A 21,592-nucleotide genomic window follows, 5' to 3' on the forward strand; every position below is an offset into this window, starting at 1 on the left:
CCTTGTGGGTCACTGTAAAGAAGACCAGGGCAAGTGGTTCTCCATGTGGGACTGTGGCTCTGCTTCAGATGCAGAAGAGCCCAGAATCGATCTTCAGCATATTCTATTAAGAAGGACCAGGCATTAGGGGATGTGGAAGATCCTAGAGCACGGGTAGTCAAATTGCGGCCCTCCAGATGTCCATGGACTACAATTCCCAGAAGCCCCTGCCAGCGAATGCTGGCAGGGGCTTCTGGGAATTGTAGTCCATGGACATCTGGAGGGCCGCAGTTTGACTACCCCTGTCCTAGAGAGCCGCTGCCAGTCTGACCTTGAACAACATGGCATTCAGGTTTATAACCAAGTTGCTGGTGCTTCTCAGCAAGGGGATGATCTCTGTGGCTCTGGCCACTACAGCAGCAGGCAGCAGCTTCACTGGATTCTCCACGCACTCCTCTTCAATGTGACTTGAACTGGAATTTTGGAGGAGTGCCTCGATATAAAGCTGCGATGCCATGTCACTGTCCAACTGGAAAGACCTTTAAAAGAAGTAAACAAAAATCCTCATTCAGAAAACAGTGTTGCAATGCTTGGCTTTTGAATCACATGCTTGCTAAGGATTTCAATACAACTTTCAAATGCTTTTTGTCTACACGACGTAATAGTATTGTAACCTTCCTCACCTGCAGTATTTTAATATGAGATCTGTTTTCACTTGTGGATTTTGAACCAAAGTTCTCAAAAGTTCTTTCTTCCTTATTGATGGCGTCCTGAATACATGCTGGAAAGAGATCTACAAACAAATGGGCTAATTAAAACAGGTTTATTAAGATACCATTATCAGCATAGGCTCTTGGCATTTTGAACTTTTATTTTTGTTTTCTCATTGAATTACACAATCCTGGTAGAGTTGTCACTAACTGGGAATGCAGTGGTAAAAAAATGACACCTGGAAAGGAACTGGCACAGCACCTACTGTGGTGAAACTCTGTGATGGACACCAAGAACCACCCAGCAGGATCTGAAGAATTTGAGGGAGTAAATTTCCATTACGAGAAGACAAGGAAGGAAAAAATTGTCCAATGGCTCGTTGACAGGTTAGGAGAACATTTAATGGAAGAGGCAGGGGAAGAGACCAATAAAAAAAGCAAGTGTTCTGATGCTAAAGATCAGGTCAAAGAGAGAGAGAGAGAGAATTGCTGGAGGTGATGGGCAGGTGGAGCTGTGTTTGATGACACTCTGCAGTCATAATCGGGCTTTCACAGTGCAGGTTCACCTATGTTTTCCCTGCTCTAGTCTCCGTGGCAACCAAGCACGCAAAGAGTTGGGCTTTCTCAGGCTTCTTTTTCTAAATCAGCAATTGACATAGTGTTATAAGGTTACAGCCATCAGGTACATCGCTCAGCCTCTGACAAAAAGCCCTGTGGTGCTATTGGGAAAGGTGCAGCTTGGAACTGGGGCAAGGGCAATGGTGCCCATCTGGGTGGAACCTTGAATATCAGGACTATCTGCACTGGAACGGACTCGCACACTTGAACTGTACTGCTGTATGGCAAACATGCTGTGGAATAAAGTCAGTGCATCCCCGAAACTTTGGCAACCTGGCCTAATCCGCTAATGGCACAAGTAGAATGTGAAGACTCTGACCTACCGCATACCGTGGCACAACAGTCCCACAGCAAAGCTTCTTAGCTTCTTGTGGAACAGAACACCACAGAGGGCTAACGTTTAAAAAACCTTCTGCCCAGAAATGCCCTTATGCAAATTGGTATTCCCAACAGCTGCATTCACATTTGTCATCTATTCTAAATTCAATTTGGAGAAGAAAAAAAAAACTCACTCCAAGTTGTCCAAGGTGTTTGCCCCATTCAGCATCAATCATTAATTCTTCAAATTTCTGTTTTTCTTTTGCATCATGATAGCAACTGGCAAGGCGTGTTCCAACAAAGGCAACTGACTGTTGAAGAGCAGGAAACATACAGATGTGTAAAGAAGCACAGGCGGAATAGAGGCATATTCTGGTGGGGTAGCAGTGTCTGCCTGTTTCACACACTAAACAGCTAAATTTGAGTCTATTTGCACCTTGGAGACCAAGAAGATTTTTGGGCTATGAGCTTTCGAGAGGCAAAGCTCCCTTCATCAGGTATCAGACAAAAGGAACTCAAAAGGTTGCACCCTGAAAATCCTCTGGCTCTCCAAGATGCTAATGGACGCGAATCTAGCTGTTCTACTGCAGACTGTCACAGGTTGCCCTCCAGAACTAAACACAAACTGGAGCCTGATAGCCCTTGAAAGGTTCACAGAATGCCTGGTGGAACTGAGGCATTCTCCCATAGGTTTCTGAGCATGGCCGCTGTTCCCAAGTGTCCATCCATTTACCTTTCTGTACAGAGATGAACCTGTCTCCTACAAGGAGCCAGACAGTTTTTAAGGTGCTACATGTACCGCTGCCATAATGCACAGCCTCTGAGTCCTTCCAAAACAAGACACCTCTTCCTTCCCAGTCGTCCCATCACTGCCTGGATATATTCGGACCGGACAACATGCCACGGCTTGTCACTATGAGAATGATAAGCCTTGGAAGTCCTCAGGCCTTCGTCCTCCCTCCCACTTCCTTGACAAATATTTGAACTTTGGGTCCTTAAATGAAGCCCACCATGTCATGTCCAATCTGGAAGGCCTAACTCTGAAATGAAGAAGTGCAGGATTATGCAAAAGAAACAGCAGCAAGACTTTCCCCAATCAGCAGCTAATAAAAAACCTGACTGAATTCATGGGTAGAGCTTCTTCCGGAACAAGTTCACTGGAGAATAAAGGTGGGCACAGTATGTGTACACACGCATCCGACCCCTTAGAAAAGCCAAGTTGGGACCTACCAGAATCTTACTGTAATTTTGCCATGCTTTGTTGATTGTGTCCCACAGGTATTCATAAAACAATTCTTTGGGCAATAAGGAACAGTAGCCTCCGGACAGATCGTAGTCTATGTGGCGACTGTTGAAAACCTATACAATGCAGATTTCAATTAAACACTTCATTTTCCGGAGTTTTAAAAAGAAGCATGGGAAACATGTTTTTAAAGGTGCTTGTTTGAAGCGGTGCCTTGGAATGGAAGGGAACGATTACCCAAGAAATTGTTTTGCAGAGGCCCCACTGAAATGAATGGAGGCAGTGGCTGTGCAAGAGGGAGAGAGAGGAAAGAGGATCCAGCACCCCACAGCAGGACTCGCCCTCCCGTCCTGTAGTCCGGGGCATCGGGATCTGCTCACCTTGTGCAGGAGGGCCAACACATTATCTTTAATCCTGGACTCAGAATAGCGCATCACTGTGCTGAGAGATCCTACGGCATCTTGCACGGTTTCCTGGTTATGCAGCTGGCAGACAGAAAACACCATGCTTGGCTTTTGTTTCCACCCCTTTGCAAGTGGCCAGAATCACTATGAACAAACATTACCCACATTTAATTTTGTTCTTGGCCTGCAGAGCTGCAAATTTTATGCGTGCAGGTTCCAGGCACATCCTTTTCAGTACACTGAAACACACCCAACATCAGACACCACGAAAACAAGCTCGATCCAAGCAGGGCCACCCCATGGGCCATACCTTTGCCGCCAGGTCGACATTCACAACGTTTCCAGCTACGTGCTGAACGACAGACCCCAAAGAGGTATTAATCAGTCTCAAGCTCAATCCATGTTGACTACATTCGTGCAGCTTGTCGAGCAGCGCAGACATGGGGGCCCTAAGCGGCAAGCAGAGGTTCTTCCCTAGGGAAAAAAATCCCATCCACCCCATTATAGAGTTGAAGATTCATGATATAAAAGAGGCTAAAGGCGAGAAGCTCACAGTAGGCTCCAAAGAACAGGGGAGGAGAGGGGAGCAACAATAGACAGGACAAAAATAGGCAAAGCCCAAACTCTTCAGTTTACTTAGTGCTCTGGATCCCAGGCCAAATCTGCATTTGGATCTGTACTTAAAGAGGAACACCTTTGCTCCCCCCCCGCCCTTTGAGCAACCTTTATGCAGTATTCGCACCAAATAAAGTGTGTATTTATTCCAATCCCATAATTACTTGCCTGTACACATACCTGGTATTAATGGACTATGTGCCAAACTGGTACAGTCGAGAGGATCTCTCTTCCATTCTGCAAGACAGGCATAAGGTGAAAACTTGTGCACCCCCCCCCCAAAAAAAAAGTAGAAGAAAAAAATGTCATTAGCATCCAATATAGATTTAGTTTACTTCATAGTACAGATTTATTTTCAAAGATTTAAAAATGGGAGGGGCGAACAAGACTCGAACAGGGACGTTACCTGCAAGAGGCAGCATGCCAGAAGCAATTTCATATGCAACAGGAAGTACATCAGGTAGATCCAGGACTGCTCCTTCTTCAGTGAAAAAAAAATCAAAAGCCCATTCCGTGCACGGGTCTTCCTTGGCTCCAGGTGCTGCCTACACAAAGGAAGAAATTGCTGGAATTGTCAAGACTGCACAAAAGGCAGAGCAGAATTAGCTCAACAGGCAGGACAGGGAAAGCTCCTCTAGCAAGGCCCTTAATTAAGTACGGATCTTCTACCCAAAGGAGTCTCAAAGCGGCTTCCATTCACCTTCCCTTTCCTCTCCCCACAACAGACAGAGGTGAGTCTGAGAGAGCCCTGAGATTACTGCTCTGTCAGAATAATTTTATCAGTGCTGTGGCGAGGCCAAGGTCACCCAGCTGGTTGCATGTGGGGGAGTGTGGAATCAAACACAACTTGCCAGATTAGAAGTCCATACTCCTAACCACTACACCACACTGGCTCCCTGCTTCAGTTTGCTTACACAAAAGGCAGAAGGCAGCACACTGGTGCTGAAGTCTCTTGCAAAGGAAGAGAAGGAAAGCAACTTTGGGTGTCCATTGAGGAGAAAGACTCCACAGGTAGATGAAATAAACCACAACAAACTACAGATCCTTGTGAATTCCGACTCCTGCCCTCATTTGAGTTAGGAATGAAAGCAAACTGCTGAGGGAGAGAAGCCATTCAGAGCACATTTACTCATCTCACGCTTCATCCCTTTTACCCTGGCACAGATTCCCTTTGCAGCCTAGCTTGAAACAGAAGGCATCACTCTGAACAGCTAATACATGGCCCTACATCACCTTTGTTATAACTCCAGTGTCTTCAATTTGGCACTTCGCATAAATTTCACAGGCCAGTGAAGTATATCTACAAAGCTCTGCTGCATCTAATAAGAGATCTGCGATGAAAAACCAAAATGAAGGTTTAGGTTCTCTTGGACAAAATACATGGCTTTTTCAAAAAAAAAAAACTTTTTGCATGAAATGAGTATATGAAAGTTGTTAAGCAACAATTTAAATTGAAAAATTCTGATTTAAGCATGAACAAGCTTGCAATATTCCCACACATCCTCAATGTTCTCCATATTATCAGTTCAATGGCTGATTCTTATTAAAGACTGAGCTTGTTTGCATGCTCTCCTGTCAGTTTTTTGCAAGGACAATTAACAGGGACATCAGCACTGGAAAATGCACATTCTGCAGGCACAGAAGTTTCTGGAACGCATCCGCCTTCTGCTGGTTTCCTAAGCCTTGGAAAACATTTAGAAGAAGAAGAAGAGTTGGTTCTTATATGCCGCTTTTCCCTACCCAAAGGAGGCTCAAAGCGGCTTACAATCTCCTTCCCATTCCTCTCCCCACAACAGACACCCTGTGAGGTGGGGGAGGCTGAGGGAGCTCTGATATCACTGCCTGGTCAGAACAGTTTTATCAGTCCCATGGTGAGCCCAAGGTCACCCATCTGGTTGCATGTGGGGGAGCGCAGAATCGAACCCGGCATGCCAGATTAGAAGTCCGCACTCCTAACCACTACACCAAACTGGCTTTACAGCAATACACAATGTAGTAAAACAAATCCTTAAAGTTTAATGCTTTGAACACTTAATGTTTTGCAGCTTTAAATCTTGGAGACCAGATTTTTCCAGAAGGCAACCCGTGAAAGTATTGCAAGCATTTACCACGGCTGCAGATTGTAGCTGCTTGACATGCCATGCTGTGGACCACTTCTGGAAGACTTAATTCTTCATAGGTGCACATCATGCTATTCAAACCAAGCGTATGACAGAGCTTTCGACATGCTAAAAACAGCAATGCTCCTGCCTGTTCGTTGAGGTGACATTCATAAAAATCCCTGGAGGAAGGGGGAGAAGGATTAACTTGAGCAACAGAGGTTGTTTTGAACATCACAACCTTTTGAGCTGAAAACACAAGGCACTATTTAAAATGAATGAGCAACCTGCATATCTTGAGCGCCTCTTCTACTTGTCCGGCATCCAACACTTTTTGCACCAGCTCTGACCCCAATTCCAGCTTGGAGTATTGAAGGAGTGAGGCCAATCTGTAAAGTCTTAACTCTGAGAGCGGTTTATTCACATTACTGTTATTCAAACAGGCATAATCTTCTTGTGTTTTCCCATAAGCATCAATATGGTCTTCAAGCAGCTGAGTTCTTAGTATTGGGTTCTCATAATCCTTGGTGGAAATCATGATATCAAAATTCTCCTGAGCAAGAGAGAGGAAAAAGTGAAACGGAAGGACAAATGAAACCCAGCTGCTAAGTCTCTGGCTCCCCTAGACATGAAACAACACATGCCCCATCCAGGATACAAGATGCTCTTCCAGGGAACTTAGGATGCCAAGCCATCAAAATCCAGCTCTGTCTACTCTGACGGGGAACAGCCCTCTGTGGTTTCAAATGGGGATTTTACTCCAAGCTTTTGTCCACAGAGGTGGTGGAAAGGAAGCTGTGATCTTCTACGAGCCAAACAAAACCCACCGTGAAGCCATTTGTTTTTAATGGCACGCATGGGCATTGATATGAACGCACATCCAGCATTACACTTAATCTGCAATTATTACATTCACTTTAGCAGACTGCACAAACTAAGGTATTTGTACATTTAAGTAGCCACTGAATCCTTACCTGCAAGGTAGCAAGAGTTTTAAATGCATCTAAATTTGTTTCATATTCCATTTTTTTCACAAGATTTTCTGTAGGAGGAGAAAGGGGCATTAGGCTCTTGAATTGTGGGTCACAAATAAATAGCTATAAGGACAGATAAAGCAAGATTACCTTTCTGAACGTTTAGTAAGAATTTGAGGACGTTCACAACCATCTTTTTCACAGACAGCTGCATTTTTGGCTGTGGAGGAGGGATGACAGACAAAAAGGGGTTCAGTTAGATCCATGCAAAGATCCATCAGTGGCTACTAGCTATGATGACTAAAGAGGCCTCTCAGCATGCAGACACAGTAAACCTCTGAATACCAGTGACTAGGAAACAACACTGGCAAGACCTTGGCCTTAGTTAGCCGGCCTTCCTGGCCAACAGACAGGCCACTATCTGAAATAGGCTGCTGGACCAGACGAATCACTGGTTTGATCCAGCAGGGCTCTTACACTCTTTCAGAAGGAGAACAGGGAATTGGCTGTTGACGGCTCCTTTGGGTATGAGGTGTACATATCTACTTATCTGCGCTGCTTTATTTTATGTAAGTCACCTCTTCAAAGTCAGAAATTTTGTGCTCTAATATCAGCTTCCCACAGGTCACGGTTCTTTCTGCCATCTCCACTGCTTCAGTATGAGGCAGAGATATTAAAAGGTCCAGGACTTCTTCTCCCTGCAAGCAGTTGCAAAGTAGAGTAAGTCAACAGACATCTGCAGACACAAAAGATGCTTGATATTTATTGAAAAACAAAAGGGTGCTGGATTTGGTAACTGGAGCAGCTAATTGTTTCATTTCATGATGGCACCCGGGTAGAATCACGTTGCAGAACAGCTATCTGACCCTAACTGAGGACACTGGACTTGCATTTGGACTTCAGTGTCCTGAAGATCTGTTACATTTTAGTGTGCACTAAGATTCATGGTGCAACTTCTCCACTTCCAGAGGAAGACGATAAATTATATGATTAAGAGGCAGCATTTTAATGCATCGTTTGAGTTGGTTTTAACCCAGCGGTTTGAACATACCTTGTCTTTATCAATAAGGTCCATAATCCTCACTATATAGATTTCTGTAGTCGACAGCATATACACTTTTGCTATTTTCAAAGCATCTTCTAACGATGAAGAGGTACCCTGTTTAACAATGTACTTTGCCACCCTCTGGAAAAGAAATGAATTAGTGCATTTGTAACAGTTTAAGGATATACGTCATTTTTAATTTATAAAATGTCTTTTCTGCGAGCATGTGCCCCCGCAAGCATAGAAGGAAGGTTGCAATTCCACGCACAGGTCCATGTTAGTTCCTGTAAAAGGGACTGGATGGCCACTTACCAGCATCCCCTGCTTCTCATTTAAGAGACTGGTGTTCCTTATGCCGTAGTTCAGCAGAATTGTCTTCATCTCCATCAGCTGGTAACCCTCCTTAAGAAGCTTCACCCTGCAAAGAAAAATGGGAAGGATTTAAGGCAGGAATAGTCAACCTGATTTACCCCTCATTTAAGGAACCCCGCTCCCCGTCCTCCCCAGGAGCAACAGCTGCTTCTGCAGGCACAGACAACGGTATCCTGCCCACCACAGCTGAAGTCTATGGAAGGAGCAAGAGCTGGGGTTTGCTCCCTTACTGCAGAGGCCATGACACAGCAGTGGGCCGGGAGGGAGCCAGTGGTGCTCCTTTCTTCACCACTAAGGTGGCCCTGGAGGCATATGGGCTAGGGAGGAAGAGTAGAAGGAAGGCAACAGCAGCAGGGAGGGGGTGCGTGAGCGAGTGAGCTGCAGCAGGGCCCTGCTCCAATGGAGAATCCCCCTTCTCCCTTGAGGTCTTTGCGAGTCCCTGGTTATTTTAAACTACTTGTCAGCTGCTTTGAAGACTTGTTGGGTGGAAAGGCAGCCTAGAGACAGAGGGGCATAAAGTTCATTCTCTTACTTGGCATGATCCGTTCCTAGGTATTGCTGCACCAGGTTTTGTACTCCTGGACTCCAGGGAACCACGGTGCTATGCATTATTGCTAGCACCCCTTCGAACTTCAGCTACAAACAAAACAAACTCCTGTAAGATCTGGGCACACCACTGGCCCCTTGCTTCAGGGCCAGAAGAGTCTCATGCTGCATTCTGAAAGGGAGCCCCATGTGCACATTTCTACTCACATCTGTGTTTGACATGCAGCCCAAGACAGCAATTGCCTTTGCTTCCCATGTGGTGTGAAAGACAGATGTTGTCCGTGTACAGTATCGCTCTAGCAAGTCCTAGATGGTGTTCAAAAACACGTGCAAGAATGCTAACAGAACAGCTCTGCCATGACATAAATATTCTAACAGTAGAGTTAATCCACTGAAAATGCCATCATATCCACCTCATAGCGATTTGTTTCATTCGACAAAATTTAAATCGTTCCAAAGCAGTATACAACATCCAGCACAAAACGAGCCGTACAGTTCTCAAAGCAAAATTTAAAACTGATAAAACTTAACAGAACAGGCCGAACAACAATAAATGAGACCCAAAGGGGGACTTGTGCAACAGGTACTACTGAGGGGTTTAAAAATAAGAGTGATTTAAAGGTTGGGCGCATTTACACTTGCCAAATAAGACAGTTTCAATCCACTTCAACAACCGTTTGCAAGCTGATTTTGCCATTGCACAGAGTAGAATCTACTCTCAAAGTATGGACTGAGAGAGGATTATTTAGTGGGGGTGAAAGCAGCCATTGTGAACCAACACCTTGAGTGAGAGCACTTTTCCCTCTCTTGGCCTGGGGATGGTCCACCCACCCTGAGCCTTGGAACCCCCAACTACTGACACCGCCCTCTGGAACGGACTGGCTAGCTATGCATGAGGTTTCGGTTATTTCTACTAAAATATTCTGGCTTCATTTTGGAGTACAGATTAGCATACCTTTATGTACTGCAAGAGAATTTCATCTTTATGTAGATTGTGTTGACACATATAGGGTTCAATAAATTTCTCTAAAGCTGCTGGAATGAGTTCCGCCACCAAAATTCTATCAATCATACGGAATGCTATTGTAGTTGCATTTTCCTAAGGGACACACAAAAAGAAGGCCTGAGGAATGAGCTCTTCTCTGAAGGTGAGCAGCACACGTCAAGTATTATCGCACATAACAATCTACTGACCTCGGAAAATACTTGATTATCATGCAAAGAATGATCGACTCAGGTCACTGAAGTCAGCATTAGACTTCGAGAACAGAAATGGTTGTTTTGCTGCATCAAAGCAGGGGCCTGTTCAGTTCACCACTCTGCTGCCAGGCCTGAAGCAAGCCTTGGGAAAGCTCAGAAGCAAGGCCTGATGGTGTTCCCAAGTTGCTGCTTTCACCCCAACCCAACCATAGCAGCCAGGTGGGATTAAAAAAATTGCTGTTAAAATTGATGCCTGTTTTTGCATCAGTTGTGTAAAAACAATATAAAAGAAAAAGACAGCTACAATATCGTGACACAAGAAAAGAGCTCGGCAGAAACTGGGATTTTCTAATCAGAACACTGTGAGTTCACAAAATTCAGTAACACCTCTTGCCTCAAACCATACAGTGGCCTCCCAGAGGCAATATGGATGCTGCTGCTGTTTTAATACCTTCTCAAACTCGTAGAGGGCCAGCTTGCAGTTGTACTTTCTGTGAAGATCTATCAAGCCTTGTAGAGCTCGGATCAGCTTTGCTAAGCGACGGACCTCCTCACATTTATTATCCTTCTGATGATATAAAAACATGATCGTTTCCCTGAGAATCACAGCCTAACACCCCCTCCCTCCTCCAAAGGGCAAATTAAGAGCACATGAATTTAGCCAAAGCAAGTCTTTTAGGAGTAACTAGACTGCTAGACACACCCCTGACACAAAACATGGTTTCCCTGGTGCCAGAATCCTTACCCAGAGAGTCGAGCACAACGAAGAGGCAACTCCAGCTTTGTCTGGAGAATAACTGGCAAAAAACACCTGGGCCATTTCAAGTCCATTTTCTGGCCAGTTGGCCTGTTTGAAATGAGAACCCTGGATTAGAGTAATACAAGTGGGAACCCACAAGAGGGGGCCCCTCCACACACACACCCTTTCTGTCCCCTCCACCTATCCTTCCTGGATTTCTTCTCCCTTTGCTGCTGCCTTGATCACCACTGATGGCTGCTCCCTTCTTTACCTGCTCATCCCACCAGGTTTCCTGCCTACCTTGTCAGTTAACTCAAGATTTCGGGCTTGTTGTTCCAGCCATTTTGCCATTATTTTCTGGAATACAAGAATCAAACTAGGTTACATGTGTGTATACACAAACTAACTTCTTATCCTTGCATCGTGTCCATATACAAAATAGACTCCCATCCAGTACACCCCTGCTGAGCAATACCACAGCCTTGGATATGACCAGATCACTCCTTGAGCTTTAAAAAAACATACGTGCATGTCTACCTATTCACCTATGTTTATTGACAGAAGACTTGCACAAGGATTCCTCCCTCCAGGAGATTACCTGTCCTTGAGGCAAAGCAAGATTTATGAAAGGCATGATCCCGTCTCTAAACCACAAACAAAGCTCCTTGCGAGAAATGGTTGCAGAGATGGCATTGAGCAGGTTCTCAAGCATTTCCACGCTAAAGCGTTCTGTGAAATCTCCCTAGAAAGGAGTAAAAAGCATTTAAGAAATAGTCTCACCACCCCAAGACCAGTAGCAATCATTTCTAACCCAGAATTTGTGAGTGTTCAAAGCTGCTATATTACAGTGAGATGGATCACTGGCCCATCTAACCCAGTATGTTTCCTCCAATTGGCAATAGCTGTCCAAGCAGAGGTCTTTGCCAAGCCTTGGCACCCAAGAAACATTTCATGGTGCAAAACCATCTAATCAGTGCAATCCTATGCAGCAGGCTTAGACTGCAGTCACTCTGCTCAGACTAGATGCCAATAACCCAGATGCCAGCAGCAGGGAGAGGGGAGTGTCTGATGTCATTTACCTGATGCCTTTTCCAGAGATAGGATGCAGAGAAGAGATTTCCTTCTGTCAGCTGGTAAAGGATGTCTTTGAAGACATCTTCATTGTTCAGAAACGTCAGCCAAGTGGATCCACTAAGAGTACAAATTGCTGTTCACTCATAACTCAAATTAAAAATATACACTGCAGCTATAAATGTATAGGCGGAACTTTAAAATGAAGTATGCTGTATTCAGCATACTTAAAATGCTGTATTCAGGGGGGCTTTCCTGTCCAAAAGGGTGTTAAATTTTGAAAGAATATAGCAGACTCTGAGCTTTTGGATTAATTGAGGCCAGCAATGAACGCAAAGCCAAGAAACACTTTTAGGGGATTCTTGCTTCCAGGTTCAACAAGTTCTATGCAATCTAGACATTGACATTTTTCAAAATACAATTTGGGCGATTTTGCCTTCCAGTATGCCGGTGTGTAAAGGACTTTTTTACTACCCAAAGAAGCCACAATTTATAATCTGGAGATGACCAGTTTCCTTAATATAGAATATTGTATTTTTAACAAAGAGCTCGTTTTCTCTATTCATCCTTCATGTAACACAAGTTTGCAGGGATGGAAAATGTCAGGTGCCAACATAAACTCAGGCACATTGCTTTCTAGGAAGATTACTAAATAATACATAAAACCACAAAAGGAGGAAAAAAGTAAACCTGAATTTTTTTGGACCAAAGGCTCCATAAAAAGTTGTCAGCCTTGCTTGGGCTTGCAGCACCTAAGTGGAGACAAAGATTTATTTTATCCCTCCAAATTCCTCAAATATATTAAAGCCACATAAGAATCTTGAGCTAGCTGGACCATTCTCTCGATGGGAAAGCCTTTCTAACAGTTCCTCCACGGCCACTGCACTAGCACAGAGCTCTGCATGTAAGGAACAGCATCGTGCAGTGCCTGGAGGGTTGTTCGGCCAGGAAACCTGGATTTAAATTCCCTTTTGGCCACAAAGCCCTTTGGTAGAGGGGACATTTTATGTGAGAATTGGGCAGGTGCGTTCTGTCTCAGAGCAGCTACACGTGCATGGACAGCAGGTACTCCTAGTCTTTAGTGCCTGTTTACATAAGCAACATTTACTTTCCTACAATCGTGTTCTGGGGTGCCTGGGAGAACAGCAGATACATAATTTTTTTAATGAATAAGTGAAGAGAGAGAACAGCTGTTTTTTTTTAATACCTTGCTTTTCCCTACCCAAAGGAGTCCCAAAGCAGCTTACAAACCCCTTTCCCTTCCTCTCCCCACAACAGACATCCTGTGAGGTAGATGGGGTTGAGAAAGCTCTAATAGAACTCCCCATGAGATCAGCCCAAAGAGAACTGACTAGCCCAAAGAGAACAGCTGGCTGCATGTGAAGGAGGAGTGGGGAATCAAGCCTGGTTCTCCAGATTAGAGTCCGCCACTCTTAACTACGACACCACACTGGCTCTCATTGGTGGTATCAAGTTAAGTGGTCTTGAAATAGATTTCAAAATTCACTATCCAGCAAACCTTTATAACAATTGTGAACATTTAATCCTATTTCTGTGCCAGATAACATTTCTAACTCCCAATATCCTCCTTCCACTTCCTAGTTTAAACATGAATGGTGGCCCAGTGTTTATTTTCTTACCGTGGTAAGAGAGGCAGAATTCTTGCTAGAAAGAGAGGCAACGATGGTGACGCCTCTGCTGGAGATCTGGAATGAGCAGGACAAGCCATGAACTGAATTGCAGCCCAGAGGTTAATTGCCCATGCAAAGGTTGCAATGAAGATTTGAACACCAGAGCAATGTCAAAACCTACCCTGTTTTCAGCATAGCTGAGCATTGTGTGTGCTATTTCATATGTTGGCCAAGGGGTATTTATGCAGCACTCAACCACAAACTGGTTGTCCTATTTAGAGGAAGCAGATAAGACCTCTCAAATTACCTTTATCACACAAGGGATAAAACATAAATTACTCAGAGATGAGACTATACCTTTATCTTATTTAAGCTTTCCTTCGCTTGAGTCACGAGTTCTAGCCCGGATGACTGTCCATTGTGGTTTACAGATTCTGAAGTCAATCTTTCCAAAATAGAACTCACTTTCATTTTATAAACAAGCTGCATGTAAAGACCACAATGTTATTCCAGCTTCAAATCAAGTTTGTAGAGCAGGGAAGCGTATGCCATGCATGCATTGGCAGTATCCTTAGACTAAAAATCAGAATTACTGTGCACAAGCATGCATGTAGTCAACAGTTCAAAGACCTCCAGACTTTCTTATTACACAGAGAGTAACTGAAATGTGTAAGTTGTCACTAAAGGATGTAGTGAGGGCCACAGGAATAAACAGCTTTAAAAAGGAATTTGATACATTAGTACAGTCTATCAGTGACTATCAGCCATGCTGATTGAGGGGAACCTCCACATTCAGAGGCACTAAATCTCTGAGTCAAGAGGAAACATTGCAGGATGAAGGCCGCTTCCTCTATGCCCCGCTGTTTGCGATCCAGAGGAACTGGTTAGCCAAAATGTGAAACAGGATGCTGGCTGGCTGGACCATTAGTCTGATCCAGCATGGCTCTTAAGTTCTTATAAACAGTGAAACAAAACTTTACACAGTTAACACCACTGTGGGCATTTATTATTAAATTATTCATAAGTATTAATAATAAATTATTATTAAATTTAAAAAAAATTCCACTATGGTATTTGGTTTTCAGCCCAGAAGGTGGGGCTTATTTGTAATGACTAGAATGAATGAATGAATGAATGAATGAATGAATGAATGAATGAATGAATGAATGAATGAATGAATGAATGAATGAATAGGCATTAAAGCCACCAGAAGAAAATGCTTTGTGGTTTTGCAATTGGCAGTAAACACTGGGGTATCATTCAGACAGAAGTCCTTTACCTCAACTTCTAGTCCAAAATGAAGAGCAAAATTCTCAGCGTCAGTAAATTTATGCTTGTGAAGTAAACGACTCAGTCTAGGGAGAGAGGGGAAATGAAATCTGTGCTTCAGATAGCTTATAAATTCTGCACACTTTAAATTCCAATACAATCGTTTCAGGTTTACACTGAGCTTTCTCAGTTCTGTCCTTGGACTGAAGGCCTTGCATGTGTCCAAGCCTGGAAAACAGCTTCCTAGGCACAAGGGCCTAACTCCTACTTAAGAAGCCATGAATCCCTTTCAAATCCATGTGCACCGATTGTGCCACTAGTCCCATGGATCCCAAGGGGGAAACGCAGCACAGGCTTTTCAGCTGAACTGAACTGTTCCCAGTTTTGGTTGGATAATGGAATGGTAATGGTATGGCTTACACTGAAGCCATATCATTATCCAGAAATCCAAAAATATACCTGTCCTCAGGGGCAGCTTCTGTTAAGCACCTCATTACCAGAAATGAGACTGGAATATCTGAAGACCTAGAAATGAATGCAAAAACTGGGTCATAACCAAATACAGCAATATTTTACTTTTATAACAAAAACGAAAACAATATTTTAACTTTAAATTAAAGAACAGACTTACTTTTGGTTATCTTCATAGACACCTTCCAAAAAGTATATTGTATCCTGCAGAGAAGCCACATCGTGAGTGAAAACTGCCTTTTGTAAAATGACATCCTGGGCAAGGTTACTTTCAAATCAGATCCTCTGAAGTCACCCGGGTTTACATGCAAGTGACCTGACTGAATACCAACATTTAACTCTTCCTTCCCTGGGAAACTCATTCTTCTTCCAAACCCTGAACAATACCATTGTTTCACCTCTGACTTTTGCTCTCTTGCTTCCAGACCTTCATCCTAATCCCAACGTATTTGGAAGGGAAATATCGAAAGATAAAAACGTACTGTGTTTATTCCACTCTGAACCAGCGAAGAGACGTTCATCACTTCCAAACAGTAGAGCTGGTGCATGGCAGGCAGGGCAAAAACCACAAGGTTCCTCATCTGCAGAGAAAACCATCAATGAAAGGGCCTCAGTAAAGAACAACCCCACCCCGTATATTTCTATTATACTCCCGCATCTTCAGGAAGCAGTAAATGTGAACATTACCCCCATCAAAGGGAAGATACCAACAATCTAGACCGGTGGTTCTGAACTTCATTCTGACATTCTGTGCTGTGACTTTGGAGGCCACATTAAGAAGACATTATGTGGATTTATTGCTGATAGAAGTTGGAACTTAATACCTGTATGTCGTCATCAGGTTCTGTCAATGCTACCAATTGATGACTCGTACTCCCCTGGCTAAAGGAAAATATTGCTTATTATTTGAAGAACAGAAGAAGAAGGGGGGGGGTGGTTATACACCAACTTTACTGTAAGGAGTCTCAAAATGGCTTGTGTTTGCCTTCCCTCCCTCCCCCCCCCCCCCCAGAACAGGCACCTTGTGTGGTAGAGGCAGAGCTGAGAGAGAGTTCTGAGAGAACCGTGACTGGCCCAGCTGGGTGCGTGTGGAGGAGGAATGAGGGACTCAAACCTGGTTCTCCAAGTGAGAGCCCGTTGCTCTTTACCACTGCACCAAACTGGCTCACCTTTAAAGCTCTTCATGAGCTGGCACCTGCATACTTAAGGACCATCTTTCTCTCTCCTCCCGCAATTTCTTGCAGGCCACCTTTATTTTCCAGCAAGATTTATTGTTCACACACGAGTGCTGGCACGCACACACACACACACACACGCACACACATTCTTCCCTAAGAAATATTCAGCAATAGTCTGAGCTCCAGCCTTTTCAGTGGTTGCTGGGCCTCAGAAGCATTTCTGTGAACTACAAGAGAGCATGGTCTGCTGCAGTTGCCCACAGGTAACCCTGCTACTGATGAATATCTGATTCTTACATCAGAAGAAATTCTTCAATGTGAACTGAAGGCCAATCCCAAATCATAATGAATGAGTCAACGTCCCACATGCTTAAGACATTCTGCAAAAGAACAAAACAGTATCTTACTTATATTTATATATGGAGGAAGACCTATTTCTTTTGATTACTTGGTGCGTTAAAAGAAATCCGTTACAGTTAAATTTTTCATGTTTCAGAATAGTATTTGGTAATAGGCTGGTAGTGGTCATCAGACCAAACTTAGAAATTCAGAATTTTAAGAAATATGAACAAATGTTCATATCAGATGAACATTCACATTCATCACAGCAAAAGACAGTTTGTCAGAAGATGTTAGTTATCTTCACCATTACTGGATGTCACTTTGTTACTCACAGAGGCAATTATGTGAAGCCTGTTAAACTACAGGTGCTCCTGAATCTCACCAGACATAGTAAACCCTATTTTGGACCAGAATTTACTATTTTGAATCAGAATTATCTACACTGACTTTCTCCTTATTACATTGAAAAGATACTGAAACTATGAAACTTAATGTTATACAGAAGCCATTACAAAATCATTTAATAAAAATGCACTTGCCTCATCATCCAAGGTGTACAACAGATTATCTACAACCTGAAACTGTTTTACAGCTGCAAAACAAATACACACAGGTTTGTTAGTTTTGCCACTAGGAAAAAGCTAGCTGAACTGAAAAGTGGAAGGCATCAATGATGCAAGCAGTAAATCCAGCAGACCCTCCTCTTTGCCAGTGTGGTAACCTGCTGCTGGAAAAGGCTGCCAGCCTGCAGATGGCCAGAGGGTAGCTACCAAATCAGCAGTGATCAAGTGACTGATGGGATCAATTAGGTCCCTCCTGGCTCTATAAAGGTGCTAATTCTGGTTTGGTTTGACAAACTAGGCATCATTCAGAGACAAACTAAGCTCCTCACCAACTACCCATTCCCCTGCTTGCGTCTCCACAGCCAATCCTGCCAAAGAATCAGATGGTTAGGTGAATAGGGAACTGGTTAGGAAACTGCACCTAAAGAGTCGTCATCAATGGTATTTCATTAGATTGGAGGGAGGTGCGCAGTGGGGGGCACAGAGCTCAGTAATGGGTCTGGTACCTTTCAACATTTTTATCAGTGATCTGGATGAGGGGGTAGAGGGACTCCTCATTAAATTTACAGATGACACCAAACTGGGAGGAGTGGGAAACGCTCCAGAAGATAAAAGTTCGAGATTTTAACATAGTGGAAAAGTGGGCAAAGGAGAACAATTGCAATTTGATAAGGGTAAGTGGGTCACAAAAATACACTTCTGGGTAGCAGTGTGCGTAAATGAGATCTTGGAGTGGACTCTAAGCCCCCAGAATGCCCTCCCCAATCAGATACACCCACTAGAATCATCATAAGACATTATCAGCCCAGGCGATAGTTATAATATGGTTATACAGTTAACAGTCTGAGCGTTTATAATGTTAACGTAAGTTACTGAATTCAATTTCTTAACTTCTTGAGTATTGTACCACGCATTATAATGGAGTATATACTATAAACCAACCTGAGCTGCAAGGTAGAGTGGTATAAAAAATTAATAAATAAACAAAACATGAACGAAAAATAATAGATTGGTAAAGAAGGCAAATGCAGTTTTGGGCTGTGTCAACAGAGACATCACATCCAAATCACAAGATGCCATAGTCCCACTGTAAACTGCATTGGTCAGATTGCACCTGGAGGACTGTGTGTCTTTTCAGAGGCCTCACTTCAAAAAGGATGTGGACAAAATTGAGAGGGTGAAGAGGAGAGTGACAAGGATAATACAGAGCCTTGGGGCAAAGCCCTGTAAGAAATAATTGAGCGATTTGGGAATGTTGCCTAGAGAAGAGGAGGTTGAGAGGGTGCCATTGTTCGCTTGAAGTATTTGAAAAGTTGTCATTTGGGAAGGGCAGGGAACGGTTCCTGTTGGCAGCAGAGGAAAGGACCTGCAGTAGTGGGCTTAAAATATATGTAAAAGAATATCAGCTAGGTATAGTTTTGCTGCAATTGTGATTTGGGTCCAAGTCTAAATGTGTCAAAGACTTAAATCGTGGGGGGAAAGGACTGTGTAAGAAGCATATGTCAAAGAACTTACCGCTGACCATGCTTGAATCAAGAACACTTTGAAGAGAGATCAATTTTTTATTAGGATCTGCCTCCCACACAGATATGGCACAGTCACCTAAACCCTTTTGGAACAAAATATTTATAAGAAGCTAGAACATTTCTTTCATAACAGATTTCTTTAAATCACCCTTGTTTACATTAAATTCAATATAATGTCCCATGACTGCCACAACAGATCCTTAGATGTCAGTCTCTTGCTGTGCTGGGGGTGGGGGGAGGCTTCTGAACCTCAAATAACATGCATAAATCCAAAAACAGTCCAGTTGCTGTAAATTAACTGATAGAATGGTTGCAGCTAATAGCATTTAAAGAGGTTAAATACACATTCAATACACATTAAAAGGTTAAATACACATTAAATACACATTCAAAAATTGCAAAATAGCTACTTACCCCTATCATCAAAGCAATCTTATTTGCCGTGCATCTAGTCACAGAAGTAAGACAACCAGCAGGGTGATATTCTTCTGTAGAAATAAAACAGGTTTCCACCTGCTCTTGTAGCTGGAGGAAAAGCAAATAACCATTTGCAGATTTTTTTTTTTAAGGACAGCTACACAATTTCTTAAGACGGTAAAAATTAATTTGAAGAATACTTCATGGGAAAAAAATCTAAAATACTATAATCCAACAAAGCATGCCAATGCTTATTTATCAATATTTGCCACAGAAAGAAGGGGGGAAATCGTGTTCTTATAGACCTATGGGAAATTAGCAGGAATACAAATATTTTTTGCAAGAAGTCACCTTTGCAGGAGGTGAGGGGGCATTTGTGAAGTTATGCCATAGAATTTACTGGAAATTTTTAACCATTTGATTAGCCCACTACTACCCTTTCTACGTCCTCAATGTACAATATACTTTATAGGTGGCCCTACAGAAGAAAGAATAGGTGGACTTATAATACGACTATTTTCTCTGGCTTTTTCTTACTCTCCTGCACAATTCTCAAGCCCACCTGTAAATTGTAGCCTCGGTCTTGGAAACCCTCTTTTCCACAATTCTGAAACTGCTGGCTACACTGACTGGGCAGCAAGGAGAAGGGCCACAGCCAATCTTCCTGCTCATTGGTTCTTCTCTTCTAAGGTCAAGCCCAAGTTCAGTGTAAGTCCTGCTTCCAAGAAAGCTGAAAAGTGAAATAGCAAGGGCTTCTATTGTTCTATCTGGGACCAGCTAACATTTAGCTTCATGTCCTCCAGAAACATCTCCTGCAGCACCACTCTATCTGGCCAGATCGCTCTTGCTATCTCCCTGTCACTCTCCTTCTCCCCCTCTCCCTGCCCCCGCTCAGAAAAAGACACTCATGTTTGCATCCAGTTTCAGTAAACTTTATAATCTGTTCACTAGTATTTAAAAATAACTAGTGACAACCACATCTGTACTGGGCCCAGATGTCTATGGGGTTAGCCTGGGTCATAAGCAAAGAATCTGAAAACCAGCTCATCAGATATTAGACTAGTAAACATTCCTGGTTACCTGTTTTGCTGTACTGAGGTCCTGGATATCAATTGCTGTATGAATACAGAAAAGAAATAACCTGTGAAAAGCAGTTTTCTACTGCACAGCTATAATTACAGCATCAGGTCATTTTATCTTAAGGAAATATAATTCTTTAGCTCTTGCCTTGAAAACCCTACGGGGGTCACCATGAATAAGCTGTGACTTGATGGCACAGGCATTTCAACACAGCAGTAAGAGTGTTATTTAGAACAAAGTTTTCCAAGCACCACCTAGATTGGGGCTGTAATATAAAAAGAGTATGGGCAAATATGGTACATTAAAATAAAAATTAGAGTAAGGGCAGCCACAAATCATGGAACTGGAACAGCAAAGGGCCATAATCTAATAAATCGAGCCTCACAACATAGACTATACTCACAACACAGACCTACTATAAGCAGGCTTGTTAAGACTCAAGATGACTATACAGTTTTCCTACCTTTCTGAGTTTTGCGAAGGGGAAGGTGCATAATACAGAAGACCCCATTCCTGGTGAGAATAAATGCATGATAGGTACCTACACAAGAATCACACAGAAGGCAAATTTCAGGAAGGCTTTGTTAACAGCACTGTACAAGTAAAGAGATGATCATGCCAAGGTTTATCAAGTGTAAACAAGAGAATTTTAAAAAGTATAACCTAGCTTAATGTTGTCTTTGCCACACAAGATGCAATGCAATTAAGATTCAGAAGATGAAAAAGAAGAATGCAAGCGAGGGCGGCATAGAAATCTAATAAGTAAGTACATATGATTCCACCAGTGTGCAAAATTTTAAGATACTGGTCCCCCAATGAGGGCCATCTTAGCATGTTACAATTTTTTTTCCAGTGAACATATATTAATTCATTTTTAGGGTAACATACCTTTATCAGTGCTGTCTTTTTCTAGATGGAGACTCAGGTACGTTCTGTCCTTTGAAGACTTCTGAACCAGCATCTAACACACAATAAGTTCAAAGGGACACTTAATGCAGTTTCTGAAAACGATGCAATTTCTATCAAACGTCTCACATTAAGCCTAGCTGACGTGTGGTTTTATTGAAAGTTATATTGGCAGCTGTAGTAGCACAAGAACTTGTTAACACTTGACGCCTCAATATTAGCTCTTTACCTACATGCCCATGCTTAAAAGTCTGTGGCTGAACACATGCTTTTCAT

At 43.0% G+C, this 21,592-nt stretch overlaps 1 protein-coding gene across 2 annotated transcripts in view; it reads right to left on the bottom strand.

The window, feature by feature from the left end:
* Positions 1-21,592, bottom strand: part of KNTC1 (kinetochore associated 1) — a 38,163-nt gene that overhangs the window by 14,065 nt on the left and 2,506 nt on the right. The window contains exons 5-44 of one of the 2 annotated variants that reach the window (XM_077308562.1): positions 21,299-21,371; positions 20,874-20,951; positions 20,411-20,445; positions 19,328-19,438; positions 18,903-18,996; positions 17,364-17,416; positions 16,780-16,862; positions 16,129-16,186; positions 15,787-15,885; positions 15,465-15,508; positions 15,293-15,358; positions 14,844-14,919; positions 13,922-14,047; positions 13,746-13,835; positions 13,574-13,639; positions 12,624-12,685; positions 11,942-12,053; positions 11,461-11,604; positions 11,163-11,219; positions 10,869-10,970; positions 10,575-10,688; positions 9,879-10,022; positions 9,131-9,229; positions 8,910-9,013; positions 8,318-8,423; positions 8,012-8,146; positions 7,539-7,658; positions 7,111-7,180; positions 6,961-7,028; positions 6,274-6,539; positions 5,996-6,168; positions 5,121-5,218; positions 4,294-4,432; positions 4,068-4,124; positions 3,583-3,746; positions 3,249-3,353; positions 2,856-2,984; positions 1,820-1,936; positions 663-772; positions 311-518 (exon numbers count right to left, since the gene is read on the bottom strand). In XM_077308562.1, coding sequence (XP_077164677.1) covers positions 311-518; positions 663-772; positions 1,820-1,936; positions 2,856-2,984; positions 3,249-3,353; positions 3,583-3,746; positions 4,068-4,124; positions 4,294-4,432; positions 5,121-5,218; positions 5,996-6,168; positions 6,274-6,539; positions 6,961-7,028; positions 7,111-7,180; positions 7,539-7,658; positions 8,012-8,146; positions 8,318-8,423; positions 8,910-9,013; positions 9,131-9,229; positions 9,879-10,022; positions 10,575-10,688; positions 10,869-10,970; positions 11,163-11,219; positions 11,461-11,604; positions 11,942-12,053; positions 12,624-12,685; positions 13,574-13,639; positions 13,746-13,835; positions 13,922-14,047; positions 14,844-14,919; positions 15,293-15,358; positions 15,465-15,508; positions 15,787-15,885; positions 16,129-16,186; positions 16,780-16,862; positions 17,364-17,416; positions 18,903-18,996; positions 19,328-19,438; positions 20,411-20,445; positions 20,874-20,951; positions 21,299-21,371 — 4,155 coding nt within the window. Of the gene's footprint in view, positions 1-310; positions 519-662; positions 773-1,819; positions 1,937-2,855; positions 2,985-3,248; positions 3,354-3,582; positions 3,747-4,067; positions 4,125-4,293; positions 4,433-5,120; positions 5,219-5,995; positions 6,169-6,273; positions 6,540-6,960; positions 7,029-7,110; positions 7,181-7,538; positions 7,659-8,011; positions 8,147-8,317; positions 8,424-8,909; positions 9,014-9,130; positions 9,230-9,878; positions 10,023-10,574; positions 10,692-10,868; positions 10,971-11,162; positions 11,220-11,460; positions 11,605-11,941; positions 12,054-12,623; positions 12,686-13,573; positions 13,640-13,745; positions 13,836-13,921; positions 14,048-14,843; positions 14,920-15,292; positions 15,359-15,464; positions 15,509-15,786; positions 15,886-16,128; positions 16,187-16,779; positions 16,863-17,363; positions 17,417-18,902; positions 18,997-19,327; positions 19,439-20,410; positions 20,446-20,873; positions 20,952-21,298; positions 21,372-21,592 lie in introns of both variants that reach the window. The other variant, XM_077308561.1, reaches the window with a different exon arrangement.

The sequence above is a fragment of the Paroedura picta genome, chromosome 13 (genome assembly GCF_049243985.1).
Source record: "Paroedura picta isolate Pp20150507F chromosome 13, Ppicta_v3.0, whole genome shotgun sequence".
NCBI lineage: Eukaryota > Metazoa > Chordata > Lepidosauria > Squamata > Gekkonidae > Paroedura > Paroedura picta.